The sequence below is a fragment of the Erythrolamprus reginae genome, chromosome 5 (genome assembly GCF_031021105.1).
Source record: "Erythrolamprus reginae isolate rEryReg1 chromosome 5, rEryReg1.hap1, whole genome shotgun sequence".
In the NCBI taxonomy this organism is placed as follows: Eukaryota; Metazoa; Chordata; class Lepidosauria; order Squamata; family Dipsadidae; genus Erythrolamprus; species Erythrolamprus reginae.
Genome location: NC_091954.1, coordinates 92,021,840 through 92,042,214, shown reverse-complemented (window position 1 = coordinate 92,042,214; position 20,375 = coordinate 92,021,840). Strand labels below are relative to the sequence as shown.

At 38.4% G+C, this 20,375-nt stretch overlaps 2 protein-coding genes and 1 pseudogene across 3 annotated transcripts in view; 2 read left to right on the top strand and 1 right to left on the bottom strand.

Moving 5' to 3' along the window:
- Positions 1–714: 714 nt before the first annotated feature.
- Positions 715–3,677, bottom strand: LOC139168615 (retroelement silencing factor 1-like; annotated as a pseudogene).
- C5H3orf33 (chromosome 5 C3orf33 homolog) lies at positions 1,623–14,102 on the top strand. Of its 2 annotated transcripts, none has more exons than XM_070753492.1 (5): positions 1,623–4,210; positions 4,693–4,752; positions 6,242–6,395; positions 9,916–10,076; positions 11,931–14,102. In XM_070753492.1, the coding sequence occupies exons 1-5, from the start codon at positions 3,683–3,685 to the stop codon at positions 12,195–12,197; spliced, it is 1,170 nt and encodes a 389-aa protein (XP_070609593.1). In that variant the 5' UTR covers positions 1,623–3,682; the 3' UTR covers positions 12,198–14,102. The 2 variants fall into 2 exon arrangements, with proteins under 2 accessions (XP_070609593.1, XP_070609594.1); XM_070753493.1 differs by having other exon boundaries at positions 1,707–4,193.
- Positions 14,103–14,782: 680 nt separating this feature from the next.
- Positions 14,783–20,375, top strand: part of PLCH1 (phospholipase C eta 1) — a 196,950-nt gene continuing 191,357 nt past the window's right edge. The window contains exon 1 of the mRNA XM_070753486.1: positions 14,783–14,828. The gene's annotated coding sequence lies outside the window, so the exon portion shown is untranslated. The remainder of the gene's footprint in view (positions 14,829–20,375) is intronic.

Sequence of the window (20,375 nt, the reverse complement as noted above, 5' to 3'; positions counted from 1 at the left end):
TAATTCTGTTTTAAATTTTAATTTAAAACAAACATGTTTTTAATTCTGTAAACAAATAATTTGAAAGTGACTAAACATTTATTAAACATACACATATTGCTGTCAAAATAAAGTAACAAATGTGCCAAACAGTAAAAAGGCACAACATTCAATACCACAATAGTTTCTAGGCACAAATTTCTGTTACAGGGATTTGTTTTGTAAAAATAATTGGAAGAATCCAAATGAAATGCTTGTAAAAAGAGTTCTGAAAGAATATTTTAAAATATATTTGCAATTAAATCATAGCAACCATTTCAAAAATAACCCTTTTACTTTTACCTATAATCCTTTCCCCCACCAAAACCCAGTACTACAGTAAAGCAAAAATTGATTCTCTAGCATGGTTCTAATATCCCAATAAAACAGGTAGCAGCTAATAAACTCCAATGCTCCTTGATAACCCTACTATGGCTTATTACTAATTTTTTATTAATGTGTTAATTATTTCCACAGCACTAAATAAAGTACAGCTCCGTTCCTTTAAAATGTCTACATAAAAATGCAAACTATTTGGAATCATTTTGAACTGGCCAGGTATTGAACTTAACTGTATCTAACAAAATATTCTACAGTTCAAATTATAATGCATTCCAGAATTCAACAATTAACATACCTCCCAGTACTTAAATAAGCAAACTTAAGATACCGGTAGGCATGAAATAAATTATGGAAGATCACATAGATGATCTTATTACAGGCCTGAGTCATCAGGACATTCATATAAGCACATGCAGTCCAAAATGTGTTGTTTACAAAAGAAAGCTCCTAGTTTTTGGGACTGCTATCCAGGCTTTGGCTTCTTTTTTCTAGATGCATCTTCCGATAGGTTTCAAAGGTGGTTTTGGAATCCTTCACGGACCCATGGAATACCGGTACTTCATTTCCTTCCAATATTTTTATTGCAGTGTCAAGTGGGATGTCATCATTAACTCCTAAATCAAATGGCTAGGTTTTAAACATGGTTACCTTGAATTTCATTTTCTTCCATTTCTCTTCTTTTCACAGGACAGTAATTTAACCAATCTTCTCTTTTACTCTTGGCTGCTGTAACAGATCCCCTGTGTTTTTTCAGGAAGCTTTATTGCTTCTAAAGTTTTTTTCTTCAGAGGTGGACTTCCTAAATAATATTTCTGGACACATTCTGAATTCAAGCATTTGTGGCCTCTTTGCTTAAGACATTTGGGATGAAGAGCTGCCTTTTTGGTGGGGTTCAGAATACTCAGTTCCATTACTTGGTTTCACATGCCAAAGAAGTTTGGAGTGCACAGAATCCAGGCTTGTCAAATGAATAGTCTTCTGGGCAGTCCGTTTAAATGCAAGCCTGTTCAAATAGTTTTTATTTGGTTCCCTTTGCAGAAAAATAGTGTGCTTATTTTTTCTTTTAATACATTTTTTATCAGAAAGTGATTTCACAGACCCGTTGTCTGGGTTATTATTAACCAATGTGCCTTCTTTGACTGGAGAGTGGACTTCAAATACATTGGAAGAATTAACTCCTTCATTCTGGGATGCAGGAATTCTATTACTGAAATGTGAGCTTTCGATGCATTTTTCTTATTTTTTCTGTATACATATTTCTCTAGATTTATTCTTTTAACAAGCCGTGTGACACTTTGTTCAACATGCTGCTTAGGACAAATAGCTTCATTATATTGTGATTTTTTGTATCCGTATTGTTTCTCCAAATCTTTCTATTTCGGTTTATTTAAATTTTCTTGTGAGTCCAAGGTAGAGTTATGCTCAGGATTTTCATGTTTTTCAGAAACAAAGTTAACACTGTTTAATGATGAAGAGGGCATGAAGTCATTAGGCTGTGTTTCCAATCCTTTAATATTTTTTTGCTTTATCATTTATCTCTTTAGACTCCTGCTTGAAATTGGTCCTTTAATCCTGTGCGTTTCCCTAGTATCTCGTTTAATTTTGTAATTTTCAAAATTGACATTATGATTAGTTTCCATTCCTTTGTAGTGGTCAATATCTGTTTTTGATTTCAGAGTTTTATTAAAAGATTTTTTTCTCCAGTTTCTTTTTGGCAAGTTTTTTCATAATCTTTTTGTTGTCTGTATTTAAATGATACTGTGCTTCACTTTTTGATATATTCCTCCTACCATTTTTCTGGTTGTGTTTTTTTTTTTAGTTCTAACTCTTTCTTTTTGTAGAGACTTGGAATCTGCAGAATGAGAGAGTTTTTTAGGTTCTTGTGAATTTGATTTTCCCAATAAAGGAAGTAGAGTAGTTGCTTGCTCTAATTTGGGTAGTTTATCTTCCTTTACTTGAGATTCAGTTTCTTTATATCCCAAAGTTTTATTTAAAGCTTTGTTACTCTGATCTCCCAAAAGAAAGATATTATTGCCTGTATCTAATATGGAATTCTGTACTTCGTTTTTGAGGCTACAATCAAACTCATTGGATTTTGATCTCTCTTTAGACTTTGAATACAGATCAGCTTTCCTCTTCAAACTAGGTTCTTTAGCTATCATGCATGAACAAGGCTCCACGTTATATTTTGAAGCTAACCATCCTGGCAAGCAGCGGTATGTCCGTTCTGTTTTCCCAAGTGTTTCAGACCTGATAACTTTGCTGTCAGCATTTAAATCCTGGTTAGACTTCCTGTAGTGTCCTTTACCTTTATGTTTTGAATCCATTCTCATCTGGTCACCTCCATGGTAATCTAGCTTGTTGGAGGATTGTGGACTGCATTCAGGAAATATTTCACTCATCTGTTGAGAATTTAGGATTACTATTTTAATTTGCTCTACTGCATCATTAGGATCAAGTCTTTTCTCATGGCTCACAGTATTTTCTTCATCTTCTCTTTCTATCAGAATAGTTATAGAATCTTTCTTTTCTGCTATTTCCAAATCACCAATTCCATAAGGAAATTCTTTTAAAAGCTCAGTTAGCTGATGGTTCAAAAACATTATAGAGGATTCAGTGCTGCTTCCCAAAAGGTCTTCCTTATCTTCATCCATGGTATGCTCTGAGTCACCTGTTTTCCCCACACTGAAGGTATTGTTTGTCTCACACAGAGTCTCCTGATTTTCAAACACCTCGTTATTGGACTTGCAACCCTAAGATGTATCTTGCTCAGGTTTTTTTTTCTGAAAGTGAAGCAACTTGTGAAGTGAAGGAAATAAAGTCATTGTTCTTTTGTTTCTCAGAGTTGCTTGCATTGGTTTCCACTGAGGTTTTGTCACACTGAGGGCTTTCTAATGTTTGCAAGTCTTCAGGTTTTTCTGCACAACCTTTGGATAAATTTTCTGAGAGTAGCAATAGTCTTTTTCTGAAAAACTCATCCCAACTTCAGGGTCATTTTTCAAAGGGCCAGATTTATCCTCATTACCTTCTCCTGAAGTTTCAAGATTTATTCCAGGTTTCAAAAGGCAAGTACTAAAGATGCCTGCTATTTGTGAATTATAAACGGCATCACCCCCTACAAGAGTACATATACTAGATATTTGCAATTTACTGTCTTTCAACCCAACTTCAGCAGTATTGTTGGAATCATCCACATCCAAATTTGGATCATGTTTTTTTGTTGCTACACATTTTTGAGAAGAGGAAATTAAATGATGAGTGATCACTTCACATCGATGTTGGTATCATGAAGTGAGAGCATATTGATTTAATCCAAGTGGCCATGACAAGGCAACTGGATTTTATTTTATTTTCCTTTTCTGGAAGACGTTTGGCTTCCCATCCAAGAATTTTCCTCATTTCTGAGGGAGTGAAATCTTGCAGAACTGAAGAAGCTTCTCGAAAGGACTTCAAGGAAAAAGGGAAAAACCCACACACAAAAAAGTCCAACTGCAGTTTGGGGGGAAAAAAACACTTTAGGGAAAGTGGCTGGATTCGGGAATCACACGAAAGGAGGGCTCGCACCGCGCGAGGCCCTCCACATGCAGTGGCGACCTCAACGCGGAGCCTCTCCCAAAGGCCTTCGGGCGCTTTCGCAGAGACGCAGCTCTTCTTCCGCGACCAGAAAGCGGCGCTGCTGCTGCAAAGCCTGAGGGAGCCGCTGCGTCAGGAACTACGGGCCGCGACGGAGGGCGTAACTATAGGCGGCCATGGCCGAGCAACGGGGCGGAGAGCCGCCGAATTATGTCGCGCGTCTTTCCGAGTGGGCGGACGCGCATCTCACCTTCGTCCGTGTACGCGCCGGGAATCGGTCTGTTGGGCGAAGCGGGTGTGGGGGGAAGCTTTTGGGCTGTGCTGCGCCGCTGCCTGGATTGCGGAAACGGAGCTGCCAGAGCCAGCTTTGCGCCGGTTCAAACGAGCAAAAATGGCATTTCATTTATAATAGTAGCTTAGTATAGTAAGGGGTAAGATCTCTAGATGGCAGAGTTTCCTTTTGCTTGCTTGCTTGCTTTGCTTGCTTGCTTTGCTTGCTTGCTTGCTTGTTTGTTTATTCAATCAATCAGTCCGTCAAGTCCGTCAGTCAGTCAAGTATCTATTGGTCGTATAACATACAACAAACATATAACAATGTTTACATGAATGTGAATGCCCCAACACTGGAAGCTTTAAAATGCACATATTGGATTTTGTAGATCATTTTAATAAGTCAGGTGATGCTTAGGTCTCATGCTGTGAAATGGAAATACATGTTTTTGAAATAATTTATGTGTTTCCCCCCCCCCCCCCCCCTAGAATATAAGTACAGGATTGGCAATAGCTGGAGTAATTGTACTTGCAAAGAGCATCAAATTGGTAAGTTACACTGTGAGTTTAAATATATATTGAGTGGATAGATGGGTAGGTAGGTAGGTAAGTAGGTAGATAGATAGATAGATAGATAGATAGATAGATAGATAGATAGATAGATAGATAGATAGATAGATAGATAATTTTAGGAAGAAATAAATTGGAACAATGTTAATAATGGACATGCTGCTTGCTCATGTACAACTTGCAGCCAACTTGTGCTTTAATGTAGCCTGTTTTGTTTCAAATAAATACCAAAAGTTTTATTACTTATCTTAAATGAGAACTACCTGTTCCATCTTTTCAAAGCAATATAGAAAGCAGATTTATGTTGATTTGGTTTTAGGGATCTCACGTTATTCATTTGGGCTCGGAGACTATCTTGTGAAATGCAGAATGTTGCTGACTGAAATAATGACCCAGAAATGTTTCATTAATTATCCTATTTGATGGATTTTTATAGATAAGGAACTTGCAAAGTCTTTCACTAATGAATGTAAGAAAAGAAAGCCCTTAAATATTTGCAGAGATTTATACTAGTAATCATAACCTTAATGTATTGCTGCTGTACACATTGAACACTAAACTTCTGTGTACTTGGGCGTCTTAATTTACACTGAAAAACTTTGTTGCCATAAATATTCCCAAATTTTATTTTATTTTTTATTTTAAACTATGCTTGTTTATTTTTCTTTTAAAAAGTTGTTTTAGACCTTGAAATGCCATACTGAGTACATTTCTTGGAATTATGTTACTTGGTTTATTTACAGACCTTCGCACATTACTTTCAAGGGCTTCTATGTTGGTGAAGAGACCTTGTAAAAGGACAAGAGTGACATTGTACAAATAATTTCAATCCTGGTATTCTAACCTTCATATAATAGGAGTGGGATGTTATATGAATAGCATATCCCAAGGACTAATCTGGTAGGAAATACTAATTGCATAGCAACTCCTTTCTTACGTCTTTTAAAGTAGGGTTTCAACTGAAGAGGCCATATAAGTTTATTTCTCTTTAAAGTATGAAAACATTCTACACTGCTCAAAAAAAATAAAGGGAACACTTAAACAATACAATATTACTCCAAGTAAATCAAACGTCTGTGAAATCAAAGTGTCCACTTAGGAAGCAACACTGATTGACAATCAATTTCACATGCTGTTGTGCACATTCAACTTTGTACAGAACAAAATATTCAGTGACAATATTTCATTCATTCAGATCTAGGATATGTTGAGTGTTTCATTTATTTTTATGAGCAGTATACTGTATATTAAGTAAAATTCAGGGTGAAGTGAGTAGGGCTGAAGGAGAATGAGTGGCCCAAATTCACCCAGCCAGTTTTCTTGCCAAAGGCAGGACTAGAACTTACAGTCTCCTGGTTTTTGGCTTTCTGCATGAACCACTAGACTAGACCAAATACTGTAAGCCCACATTTATATTCTTATAATGTTTGTATAGGCACTGTTTATATTCTTTTTTTCTTATGAATAGACAGCCAAATTCTCAAATGCTTTGGAAATACCTCCGGAATTTATAGAGAAGAATGTTAAGCTACGTGGACAATTACGTCGAATAACTGAGCAAGGATTAGAAATTGAACATGTACCTATCAGCCTTCCAATCATTTCCTCTCTGCAGAAAAGATGTAAGTATGATGGCAAAGTTATTTTTTTTCAGGTTTGAAACATTTTTAGAGGTTTGAATTTAAGGAATTCTAAACATGATTGAGAGGCTACCTTTATAAAACTCATATAAAAAGCAGATGCAATCTATATTTTACCATGTAATTGTATGTTGATTAAAGTTTTACAATATTCCTATGGAAAGTAGGGAAGAATACTTTGGATGCTTTAGATATAAAATGAGAATCCTCACTGCCTCTGAAGGTTGCTTCTTGAAGGAGCTCCATCTTTTTCTCCAACTGGCACTTTTTCCTACTAGCCCTTTGGTGTTTAAGTTAAGAAGGTGGTACATACCTGAAAAAAGTCACCCCCGGAAGTAAGACATAGAAGAGGTTTTGTATAATTGCCAAATATAAAGCATCCCCCGAAAGTAAGATGTAGGAGACATTTCATTTCGCAGCATTCCCGAACAGAACATATATAACATATATTTGAAGAAAGTATAATTGTTGTTCATGGAAATAATGGTACGGTAGTAGTGAGAAATTCTTGATAGAATTCACAGTTTGTCTGGTTATGCTGGTTTGTGATGACAACTACTGTATAGTATATAATAAATGCTCGTTTTTTTTGTTCAGCAATAAATGTGAATTCTTCATTGAAAAAAATAAGACATCCCCTGAAAATAAGACATAGCACATCTTTGGGAGCAAAAATTAATGTAAGACGCTGTCTTATTTTTGGGGAAACAGAGTAATCAGACAGTGCAAGTTCTGACTCGTGTCAAACTCACCACATTACATTGGCGTCACGTGACATTTTGTGATGTTTTTCCCATTTACGGACCTGGGATGGGTGTGGTGTACACATGATGCATCTGGCCCACAGGCAGCCAGTTTGACATCCCTGCTCTAACTATTCACCAACACAATAAAACCATTGATAGAGATTTGGATAGGAATGGAGATTAACATGTTCATGTACTCTTCAGCCATGTGGATGACTTGAGTCAAATAAGACAATGTCTTTCAGTCTGAAATCTCACAATGGTTTACAAGTAATTTTTGTTTAGTGACTACCTCACTTAGCAATAGTTTGCACTTTTAGTAGTGATGAAAAAGTAACTTTAAGTGCAGTGCTTCTATTTGCATTGGCAGATCTATAAAACAAAGAAAAGATGAAGACAGACAAAGATAAGCACATCATAATTTCACTTAGTGACAGTGAAGGGCTACCAAAAATTTTACTACCACATTGTGGGTGTAGCTTATGCAGGACACCCTGCATTTTCTTTCAACTTCTTTCAGTGCAAATTGGGTGCTTTGGGGTGGAGCTCCTTTTTTGCTACCCCAGTGTGTCCCCCCCCCCATCTGGGCTGCAGCCCAACCCTGCTTAGTGACCACTTTACTTAATGACCAGGTTGCCTGACTCAATTATATTCAGTAGATGAGAACTACCTTTAAGAAGATAAAATGGGGGGGGGGCATACTTGATTTGAGCTTCTGGAGGGGAAAAAAGAGATAAGACAGCAAGAAATATAATGTGTTTATTTTGGTAGGTTTTAACCCCTACAAAGGAAATTATTTAGGCCTTTCAAACCTGCCTTGACTCTAAAACTGAAGGTGGTTTACATGGAATCTTCTTTCATTTTATCCTCACAACAGTAGCCATGTGAAATTAGTTGGGCTGGGAGAGAGCAATGGGTTCAAAATCACATGTAAATTTCCCATGGCTATGGGCAGATTTCAAATTTGTTCAGTCGTAGGCCAAACACACACCATGCTGCTACGTATACCACACTGGCTATACTAGACTGCTACTGAAGCTCCATATTAGACTGGGTTAGAAAAGGACTAAATACAGATTATGAGTTAAGTTTAAAAAAAATCCGGAGGCAAAGATTAGAGTTCAGATTGCTTTGAATGGAGTAGATTGAAGAGTACAGTATATTCATAATCTTGGAGTACTCTATTCTTTAGCTGTCATTGGAATCACTGGTGGTAGCTATTGTGAGAAGTGCCTTTGGACAGTTATATGCAGTATGCCAACTGCATCCCTTTCCCAGACTCATCAGTTTTGACAGTGATTATTTATGCCTTGACTTCATCCATGTTGACTTCTGTAGAAAATAAGGGAAATGATCTTGACGTAGTTAGGCAAGATCTGCTACCAGAGCAACAAGGAAAAAGAAATATGTTTTAAATCCAAAACAAGCAGAAAGTCCAAAATAAGTGGTTCAGACAGGAATTCCCTAATTCATTGGAGTGTAAGAAGGGGGAAGAAGTACTGCACAAATAAACTTGCAAGATTCTGTTATGATAGCCCCTCCATAAAGTATCTTTAATCTCCCTGTGGAGTTGATTCATGATCTGGTCTACCTGACTTCAAGATGGGACTTCCTATGAAAATGTCGCATGAGATGGGACAACCAATGAATTTTCCATGACATGGAAATATGCAGAAGTCATAGTTATGCAAAATATATCAGCTACATTGTTAAATGGAGCATATTATGTCTGGATTAAAAATACCTCTCTATGCTACTTGCCAGATGTTTTTTGGAGACAGTTTAAAATGCTGGTATTGACTTTTGAAGGCTTAAACGGTTTAGAGTATGAATTTAAGGACTGTTCCTTTTGTTACGGTTGTCAAGTTGTTAAGATTAGCAGGCAAGGTCCTTTTGAAGATCCCCTCACTGTCGGAGGCTCAAATTTCGGGTGTGTGGGAAGGGAAAGTTGCGTTTGCTTCTTGCTTTTTCTATGTTTAGGAAATAGAAAAAGTTGTGGAGTGAGGAGGAAGGAGGTTGCTAGACTTGTTAGAGGGTGTTGTGTTTGTTTTATTGTGGATTTTAAATTCTGTTTTATATTTTGTTGTTTAGCTGTGTTGCGAACTCACTAGACCTAAAGAGCAAGTTTTGAATCAAATAAAATCTCTTCGGTGTTTTGTTGCTTCAGAAAACAAAAACTTATTTTTATCTGCATTTTTAGACTAACAGTAATTGAAGCAACATGCACAAAACGCATTTTAAAAATGAATATAAATTAATACTAAAAATACAGAGCCCACATCTTTGAGATCTGCTTTATAGATTACCTAAATGGATTTCAGTTTACATAATGCACATTACTTAACACTTTCTATACTCACTCGAAGTAGGCATTTATAATTATTTTCCGTCATCATCAACACCACACTGGGAATTCAAAGCCTGTAGCGAAGCAGTTCTTTGTCGTTTCTGTCGTTCCATGATTTAGAAAAAGGAGAAAGATGTGCAACTTATTCAATGCACTAGTTTCTCCATGCATGGAACAGCCACTGTTGCATAGTCGATTTCTGAAATAGTTTGTAGCTATCTTCAGTCACAGAAAATATTAACAGCTCTAGTAATAAGAACATTAACTTTGCCTCCTAGAAGCTTTCATTTAAATCTTAGAGAGCAAAATTCTACTTGACCTTTCCCCTTTAATTGTTTAGATCAATGACCTAAATGAGGTGTTTTTACTAACATTCTAATAAAACAACAATCCATGTGTGTCATTTTAGGGCATTCAAATGGTTTGTTACTCATCAGGCTTGCTGGTGTGGAGTTAACATCTGATGCTGTAATCTGGTTAAAAGAAGAAATGAAACCTTCACAAATGATTTGGTTCCAGCTTTTGGGCAGAAAGGAATCAGCGCTTGATTGCTTCGTAATAGTAAATAAGGTATATAAATATTCAGAGGGAATAGAAGAGCTTCCATGAATGTAAACAATTAACAGTTATTTATTATTTATTTATTTATTTATTTATTGGATTTGTATGCCGCCCCTCTCCGTAGACTCGGGGCAGCTAACAACAACATCATGCAAATCCAATACTAAAAACAACTAAAATACCCTTATTATAAAACTAAACATCCATACAACAAACATACCATGCATAAATTATAAAGGCTTAGGGGAAAAGAATGTCTCAATTCCCCCATGCCTGACGACAGAGGTGGGTTTTAAGGAGCTTACGAAAGGCAAGGAGGATGCGGGCAATTCTAATCTCTGGGGGGGAGTTGATTCCAGAGGGTCGGGGCCGCCAAAGAGAAGGCTTTTCCCCTGGGCCCCGCCAAGCGACATTGTTTTGTTGACGGGACCCGGAGAAGGCCCACTCTGTGGGACCTAACCGCTCACTGGGATTCGTGCGGCAGAAGGTGGTCTAGTAGATACGCTAGTCCGGTGCCATGAAGGGCTTTATAGGTAATGACCAACACTTTGAATTGTGACCGGAAACTGATCGGCAACCAATGCAGACTGCGGAGTGTTGGTGTTACATGGGCATTTTTGGGAAAGCCCATGATAGCTCTCGCAGCTGCATTCTGCACGATCTGAAGTTTCCGAACACTTTTCAAAGGTAGCCCCATGTAGAGAGCATTACAGTAGTCGAGCCTCGAGGTGATGAGGGCATGAGTGACTGTGAGCAGTGACTCCCGGTCCAAATAGGGCCGCAACTGGTGCACCAGGCGAACCTGGGCAAACGCCCCCCTCGCCACAGCTGAAAGAGCTGTGGGGGGCGTTTGCCCAGGTTCGCCTGGTGCACTCTGTTATTAATCAAAGTGTTTGTTAAATGAGTCACACTCAATTTATAATCTTTTTTTGCCACAATTATTAAGTGAATCACTTCAGTTATTAAATGAATCATACAGTCATTAAGCCAGGGGTGTCAAACTCATGTTGTCATGGCGGCATCACGTGACTTTTTTCTTTTTCGCTAAACTGGGTGGGGGCGGAGCTAATATGTGATGCACCCGGCCCGTGGGCCATGAGTTTGATACCCCTGCATTAAGCCAATCCAGGTTTCCTTATTGACTTTGCTTGTCAGAAGCCAGTTGGGAAGTTTGCAAATGGGGATTACATGATCTCAGGATTCTTCAATTGTCTTATTCATTCATTCATTCATTCATTCATTCATTCATTCAATCAATCAATCAATCAATCAATCAATCAATCAAATTTATAGGCTGCCCTTCTCCAGTGGACTCAGGGCGGCATACAGCGGTAAAAACAAACACATTATAAAATATTAATATTAAAAAACAATGGTTCCATCACTCATCGACTCCACTGACACACTACTGGCCAAAGCAGGTGTTATCACTCAACAGTCCCAGGCCTGCCAGCAAAACTGGGTTTTTAAAGCCTTTTGAAAGGCCAGGAGGGTGGGGGTAGTACGAATCTCTGGGGGGGGATTGATTCCAGAGGGCCGGGGCCATCACAGAGAAGGCCCTTCCCCGCACTCCCACCGGCTGCACTTCTGGCTGTTTGCCAAGTGCCCAAATGTCAACCATGTGACTGATGGGATAGTCACTCTTCACTGCCATTGTAACTTTGAATGGTCACTAAATGGTTGTAAGTCAAAGATTACCTGTACTGAGGTTGGACAACGATGGCATTACTTAAGAAAATGTATAGGACTGCCCAAGTCACTTGAGGAATCCAGCTTTATTGTTTGTTTCTTACTGGAACGGACATAATATATAATATGTTAATTATATGTCCTAATGAAAACTTTAATGTCTTTTTTGAACAGGGGAGATTTTCCAGTATTTGTCTAAATGAAGAGATCTTGCGACGGGGGCTTGGCAGGACAGTTTGCATTGAAGGGTTGGCTCATGAATCCCGGATATATTGGAAACTTCACAAGAGGCTACTTCAAGCAGAAATGAAAGCTGTGAAAAAAAAGAAAGGAATCTGGAAAGAAGAGACATTCATTGAAAAGTTCAAAGAGCGCATAAACAATTATAAATTTATCCAAAAATTAAAGCAATTTGCAACATGGTTGAGAATCCGGCTATGAAACAATGGCTTGGAGGACCCTAAATGGAGCATAGAGTAGCATCATGTTAGTTTCTGTGAAAATGTTATAACTAAGTTCTTAAGAAGGTGAAAACATCTGATACCTATGATTTAAGACATAGATATATTGCATATACAATACATACCATTATTGTTGAAAGTTTGAATATAAGCTTTTTCACAATGCAGAATTCTTGTTAGGCTGTCTAACTCACAGATGAAAAAAAATCAAAATATAATGTGAATATAAAGGAAATATGCAATTACTAGTGACGTATTTTACAAAGAGCAAAAAAAAAGCAAGAAATGGTCCCCATTACTACATTTTGTGCAAAAAATTGGTCAGCTTTTTATGATAGGGCAGCCACAACGCTGATGTTCAACCTTTGGCAACATTACACACATTCATAGTTGCTGAATTTGGCTTCGTTTGGGAGACTGCTTTCTGCTTATGATGGCAGCATTATTTAATGTTCTTGGGACAATTGTCTGACTTAGGTTCATACTGGCACTGGTTGAAGATGAATAATTATTTAAATTAGCCCCTAAAACATTGTGGATTTTGTGCTATTGGTTTTAGAGGTGGTTCTTAATGGATATCAAGATACTATCTACATTCTATAAATATTGAAGTGTAATAAATAGTAATTACAATTCTTGATTTGTTGCTCGTATAACTAACAGGTTTATTTCAGAAAAGGTAGAAATTATACTGGCCAAACTACCATATTTTTCAGAGTATAAGACACACCTTTCCCTCCCTAAAAGAGGGTGGAAATGTCAGTGCATCTTATAATACAATGAATACAGCCATTTTTGCTGTCCTGAAGCCCCGCCCCCACATCCTATTTTTGGATAGAGGCTCTGGGAAATCTGCAGAAAATTCCTGAATGCTGCGAGATGGCAAAAATCGCCCTGTTTTACGCAAAAAAGGGCCATTTTTTTGGTCTGGTTTTTTTTAACAAAAAGGGTGGGCAAAGGGTCTGGGGAACCTGCAGAGAGCTTCTGGGAACTGGGGGGAGGCAAAAATGCCACAATCTTTTGTGAAAAAACAGGCAAAAAAATTGGCCCATTTTTGATTTTGATTTGATTTGATTTGATTGGATTTGTATACCGCCCCTCTCCGTAGACTCGGGGCGGCTAACAACAGTAGTAAACAGCATATGACAATCCAATATAAACAGTTAAAAACCCCTATTGTAAAACCAACATACATACAGACATACCGTGCATAAAATTGTAAAGGCCTAGGGGGAAAGAGTATCTCAATTCCCCCATGCCTGGCAGCAGAGGTGGGTTTTAAGAAGCTTACGAAAGGTACGGAGGGTGGGAGCAATTCTAATCTCTGGGGGGAGTTGGCTCCAGAGGGTTGGGGCCGCCACAGAGAAGGCTCTTCCCCTGGGTCCCGCCAAGCGACATTGTTTAGTTGATGGGACCCGGAGAAGACCCACTCTGTGGGACCTAACTGGTCGCTGGGATTCGTGCAGCAGAACAGGACTGTTTTTTGCAAGAACGGGGCTGTTTTTTGCTATCCCCAAGCACCCAGGAGTTCTCTGCAGGCTTCCCAGACCCTTTGCCCACCCAATTTTTGTGAAAGAATGGGCAAAAAGTTGCCCGTATTTTGCAAAACTGGGACTGTTTTTGCCTTCTAATTACCCCATCTAGCATGAATGGAGGAAGAATTCTGGGAGTTGAAGTCCGCAAATCTTAAAGCTACCAAGTTTGAAGACCCCTGGATTAGGGCTGCAAGGCTCTTTAAACTTGGCAAGTTTAAGACTTGTGGACTTCACAAGTCTTAAAGCTTTCAAGTTTGAAGTTTGTAAAAAGTGTACATGGTTGTAAAAAATACACGTTTGTAAAAAGTATTATGTTACACTGATATTTTATTAAATAATATATTACTACACCATTTGGTTCAGAATACTGTACTTTTTTCCTTATTTTCCACCTCTAAAATCTAGGTGCGTCTTACACTCCAAAATATGGTATATTATCTGTACACAGTCTGTGTCTGTGTGTCTTCATTCCATTACTGTATTCTGTTTATTTCTCTTTACTTCGTGATGCCACATGCAAAAATTAAATGCATCTACCTGTATAATATGTTTATCAAAGGGAATAGCTAATTTCAGAGAGACCAATGTGTTCAAGAATCAGTATTACTGTTTATTTTTATAGAGACAAAGAAGGAGGAAGTGACACTGAAGTTATGGGCTTGTGCTCAAGGCAAGTTTGTGTTGAATTTGAATGTAAAGATTAATTGACCTGATCACAAGATGTGACCACATGAATAGATTTACTTTGGTAGAACATTATGCATTACTTTGTATTCTGAACCACTTATTTATATGCTTAACTAGCACTTGGCATCATTTTGTATGGTCTTGCCAATGTGGGTATATAGAGAATATGTACACATATTGTCTTCAAAATATATTGTCTTAAAATAAAAAAATATATTGTCTTAAAATTAATTCAATACAAAGCATTCCTTAAATATCAATATATGAAATGCAGTTTTTTAATCCACCTAATGTAGGTTTTTTTTCCTTTGTAACTGTAGCTATACTAGTAGTAATTTTGAGGATGGTAGAAAGACAACTGCCTGCATTCACGCTCCAAATTAAATAAGGTAAGGTTAGCTAATTTTGTGTAAAACTAGACATTGTGGGTTATGAACTGTTTGATGGTTTAGTGCAGTATGTAAAGTTAGCTTGCTGCTTATTCAACAAACTCTGCTTAAGGGATCAGTGCTCAACTAGCTTGCTCTCGTAGTTAAAGGCACCAGGCTAGAAAATGAGAGATTGTGAGTTCTAGTCCTGTGTTAGGTATGAGAGACAGTTAGGTGTCATTTTGGGCCAGTCATTCTCCAATCACTGAGACAGAGAGTGACTACCTCAAGGTCACCCAGCTGGCTTTGTGCTTGATGCGGGACTAAAATTCACAATCTTTAGTTAACCACTATACCCGAATGGCTCTCTTGAGTGTAAGACACCCAATTCATTTTTCGTTGTCTTTATTATTATTATTATTATTATTATTATTATTATTATTATTTTATTATTTATTAGGCTTGTATGCCACCCTTCTCCGAAGACTCGGTCACAGAATACAGTACAAAAAGCATGCCCCAAATCTAATTAGTTAAAACTATAAGCTAAGATCCCATTACATTAAAAAGCAATCAATTAACTCAGTCACATCCACACATAACATTTAATGGTCAGAGAATGGGGGTATGGTCTAGCTGCCCCATGCCTGTCAACATAGGTGGATCTTAAAGCTCTTGCGAAAGGCGAGGAGGGTGGGGGCAATGTGAATCTCTGGAGGGAGCTGATTCCAGAGGGTCGGGGCCACCACAAAGAAGGCTCTTCCCCTATGCCCCGCCAGACGGCATTGTCTGGTCGACGCAACCTGAAGAAGACCAACACTGTGGGACCTAATCGGCCACTGGGATTTATGCTGCAGAAGGCAGTTCTGTACGTAACCCAGGATAAGGTTATCTAGTTCATATCATAAAATGTGTTTTTTTAACATTCAGTTAAAAAAACACTCTTCATATCTGAATGATGACTTAAAAGAGAACATATGAGTATTAAAAACCTGTCTTAAGAATGGAACTGGGTAATATGATCTGCAGATTTATTTTCCAGACCCACAGTTCTGTGAATTTCTAGCATAACTAGAAAGTGCTATTGCTAACATGTTGTATGCTGCCCTGAGTCTAAGGAGAAGGGGGGCATTAAAAAATTGAATGAATGAATGAATGAATGCCCACACAAATTAAACCTTCGTGATAATTTTAAATACAGTCCTGTTATTCTACCTGATTAAAAACTTTTTAAAATATTATGATCCCGCTATATAGAGTGTTGGTGAGACCACATTTGGAATACTATGTTCAGTTCTGGAGACCTCACCTACAAAAAGATATTGACAAAATTGAACGGGTCCAAAGACGAGCTACAAGAATGGTGGAAGGTCTTAAGCATAAAACGTATCAGGAAAGACTTAACGAACTCAATCTGTATAGTCTGGAGGACAGAAGGGAAAGGGGGGACATGATCGAAACATTTAAATATGTTAAAGGGTTAAATAAGGTCCAGGAGGGAAGTGTTTTTAATAGGAAAGTGAACACAAGAACAAGGGGACACAATCTGAAGTTAGTTGGGGGAAAGATCAAAAGCAACATGAGAAAATATTATTTTACTGAAAGAGTAGTAGATCCTTGGAACAAACTTCCAGCAGACGTGGTAGATAAATCCACAGTAACTGAATTTAAACATGCCTGGGATAAACATATATCAATCGTAAGATAAAATACAGGAAATAGTACAAGGGCAGACTAGATGGACCATGTGGTCTTTTTCTGCCGTCAGACTTCTATGTTTCTATGTTTCTAAGTGCATTTTATGTAAATGCCATTAAATCCTGATTTCTATCTTCAAGATTTCCTGGTCACTTCATTAAGCATGAACCCACTGGGGATAAAGATTCATCTGGGCATCTTGCTGCTATATTACAAATGTTTAGTAGAACAATAAAGCTATAAAACTTCAGTGGGGAATTGCTTTTCTCTTTACTCTCCATTTATGAAGGGTCCAGCTCCCCAACCATGTCACTTCCAATTATCTTTGGATAAAGTTTCTTCAGCTGGAGCCCATGATGCTTTGCTTTGAAACTGCAGTCTCTTCAGCCGAATTGAATAACATCAATGAGGTGTTTCTATGGTTTCAGCCAGGCCAGAACTGGACAGTGATGAAAAGGTGAAACTTAAGCTGGCTGCTCCTAGAGGTCACCGTTCCCCCATTCCAGCCTCCCTTTAAGCTCTCTGCAAAGCCAATGCATTAGATTGACAATTATTCCTTTTTGCAGCCCCCTAGGATAAAGAATAGAGTGCCACTTCCAAAACTTGCACTCTTTCTTAGATGGAAGACTGCTTTGCATATTTTAAACATAAGAGCTGATGCGATCTGCCGGTTAAGAATTACTCAGATCTGACTGCAACTGAACTTCCTACTGCTGTAGCCTCAGGCGCACATAATGACTCTGCTCGTTGTACTAACATTTAATTGGTTTGTGTAGCTTTAGTTTGGCTTGGTTTGTGTGTCATAGGGACCAGTCATGGGTGATAAATCATTATCACTTATGGTTTAGCAGTACGGGGTACAAATTAAAGGTAGTTCATTTAGTAACCATAATAACTGAATTTAAACATGCTAACTGAATTTAAACATGCCTGGGATAAACATATATATCCATCTTAAGATAAAATACAGAAAATAGTATAAGGGCAGACTAGATGGACCATGAGGTCTTTTTCTGCTATCAGTCTTCTATGTTTCTATTAAATCATAGTTTAGGGCCATATGAGAACCAGACAATAGAATAGAAATAGAGCCCTGGAAACAGCAAATGACTGGCTTGCAGTGCTTCTGCCAGCGAAAATGAGCTCCCAAGCTCCGTTTTTGGCTGCCACGGCCCCCTGTAACCTCTTGCCCTCCCAAGCATCGTTTTCATTGGCAGAGGATTGCAGGAGACCATGGCAGCTGAAAATGGAGCTCGGGAACCCATTTTCACTGGCAGATAGATGCCCCCCGGACAGGAGTGATGTCAAACTGGCCACTTCCACCCTGGCCCAAGGTCAAACACAACCCAGATGTGGCCCTCAATGAAATCGAGTTTGACACCCCAGTCTTTTGCAGCCAGAAGACATTTAAAATACAAATAATGCAAATAAACGCAAAACAATTTTCAAAGAAATACAGAGTCTTGTATCCCTAGAAGAGACATGGCTAAATTATTTTGACCAATACTTTCTGTAATTCAGGATGTGGGATTAAAGCAAAGTCAATGTGTTAGCCTACTATAGGCTTAAACCTCCTGTTAAATTAAAAAAGAATAATAAAGCAAAATACTGCACACCGACCATCTGGGATTTGCCACCAAATTTCATTATGTAATTTGGGAAAAGGGATCACAAAAATGGGATTGGGGCTTTGTGGTTTATAGGTTTTTCCTCCTAGACTCCCTGGGAAAGAATACGTCTAGCTTTGCCTTCTCTGTGGATTTAGATAAACCACTTAAGATTTGCCTTATGTCGGTATTTCTCAACTTTAGCAACTTAGGGAATTCTGGGACTTGAAGTCTACAAAGTCTTCCAGTTGCTGAGATTAAGAAACACTGCTTTATGCCATTGCAAATTAGAATCATCACTAAAAGGTTGTTTCCAACATAATACAGGGAGAAATACTTTGAATGATAGGAGTACCCCATATAAACTGAAGAGACATGGGTATTTTTTCTGAATTTGTCATGTAAAGTGAATTTGATAGGAGAATTGACAAGGGTAGGATGAAGCAGTTGTGTTTTGTTTTAAAAGAGAGCACTTTCTTCACTAGAGATCGATCCCACGCATGTAAAGCAGCAGTTACATAAACAATACAACCCCAAACTTTCTTGCCTCTTTCTTATTGGAGGAGAATTTGAAATAGGTGAATGAAAGCAGCTTGGTTCTCCCAGCAGACTTTGAACCAGCAAACAATAGAGGCAGGTTGAATTGGACAGAGGCGAGAATAATCTGGAATTCCTGGTACTGGATTATAACCAATCCTGGACTTCTTAAAACGAAAGCAGAGCAGTGGCTCTGCGGCATTTTAAAAATGCATATGAAATAAGAATTTACAGCAAGTGATATAGGACACGTATCCTAGGGGATCTACACTAAAACAGATTAGTGCTATGCTGTGTATTCTCTATTTTTAAAAAAGAAAAAATACCATTGTTTTCAATGCAGATTGCTTTTTTTCCAACATGAATGTAATACTTCAGTGATATTTCCATAAACTGGGTCCAAAGAATTTGCACTTAATTTAGTGACAAGGTTGCCCAAGTGTGCATGTAAAGGGTCTTATCTTACAGGTTTCCCCCCCCCCTTCTCCTTGATATTCTGCACTTTAATTACTGTATTTAGTTATTTAAAATAATTATAAAGCCTCTCTTCTCACAATTTTCGCAATGGGCAATCAATAACAATGGATCCAGAGTGCTGCAAAAAAGCTAGTTTTTTGTGGTTCCGCAGAAGACTAATGTGGTAAAAGGGAAACAGAAGGATTTCATTTCAGGATGGGCAGACAAACAGATTGCAAAGGTATGGAGGCTGTATAGTAATTGTTTTCCCCTTCTGTTCAACCGTGTTCTCTAAGACTGCTTGGAGATGTTCCTGCAGTTTTCTTGGCAGGGTTTTTCAGAAGTGGTCCAAGGTCCCCTAGTTGGCTTTGTGCCCAACTGGAGTCCCCCAGTTTCTGACCAATGCTTTAACCACTACACCTTCCTGGCTCCCTATTCCAATTATTATTATTATTATTATTATTATTATTATTATTATTATTATTATTATTAAAATTTGTATGCTGCCCCTCTCCGTAGACTTGGGGCGGCTCACAACAATAGTAGCAAAACAATATGTAATACAAATCTAATAATTTAAACTAAAAACCCATAATTTAAAAACATGCACATAACACCCCTTACATAAACAATATAGGCCTGGGGAAGTTATTTCAGTTTCCCCATGCCTGACGGCAGAGGTGGGTTTTAAGGAGTTTACGAAAGGCAAGGAGGGTTGGGGCAATTCTAATCTCAGGGGGGAGCTGGTTCCAGAGGGTCGGCGCCTCCATAGAGAAGGCTTTTCCCCTGGGTCCCGCCGCCAGACGACATTGTTTAGTCGACGGGACCCGGAGAAGGCCAACTCTGTGGGACCTAATCGGTCGCTGGGATTCGTGCGGCAGAAGGCGGTCCCGGAGGTATTCTGGCCTGATGCCATGAAGGGCTTTCTAGGTCATAACCAACACTTGTGAATTGTGACCGGAAATTGATCGGCAACCAATGTAGACTGCAGAATGTTGGTGTAACATGGACATACTTTGGGAAGCCCATGATTGCTCTCGCAGTTGCATTTTGCACGATCTGAAGTTTACAAACACTTTTCAAAGGTAGCCCATGTAGAGAGCATTACAAGGGCACTTTCAGAGGGTATGAAGTAGGAAAACAAGATTTCTTGGAGAAGAAAACTTGCCAGAAACTGGAAGACAAATTTAGACACAGTATTACCTTTTAAAAAAACTGTAATAGCAAGCAAACAAAACAATACAAAAATACTCTTAACACTGGGTGGATG

What these genes read in the sequence shown, in the direction of transcription:
- C5H3orf33 (XM_070753492.1), top strand. Translation starts at nt 3,683, where the DNA reads ATGACAAGGCAACTGGATTTTATTTTATTTTCCTTTTCTGGAAGACGT. An exon ending in CGTGTACGCGCCGGGAATCG is followed by an intron (nt 4,211 to 4,692) that starts GTCTGTTGGGCG and finishes CCCCCCCCCTAG; the next exon opens with AATATAAGTACAGGATTGGC. An exon ending in GCTTCGTAATAGTAAATAAG is followed by an intron (nt 10,077 to 11,930) that starts GTATATAAATAT and finishes TTTTTTGAACAG; the next exon opens with GGGAGATTTTCCAGTATTTG.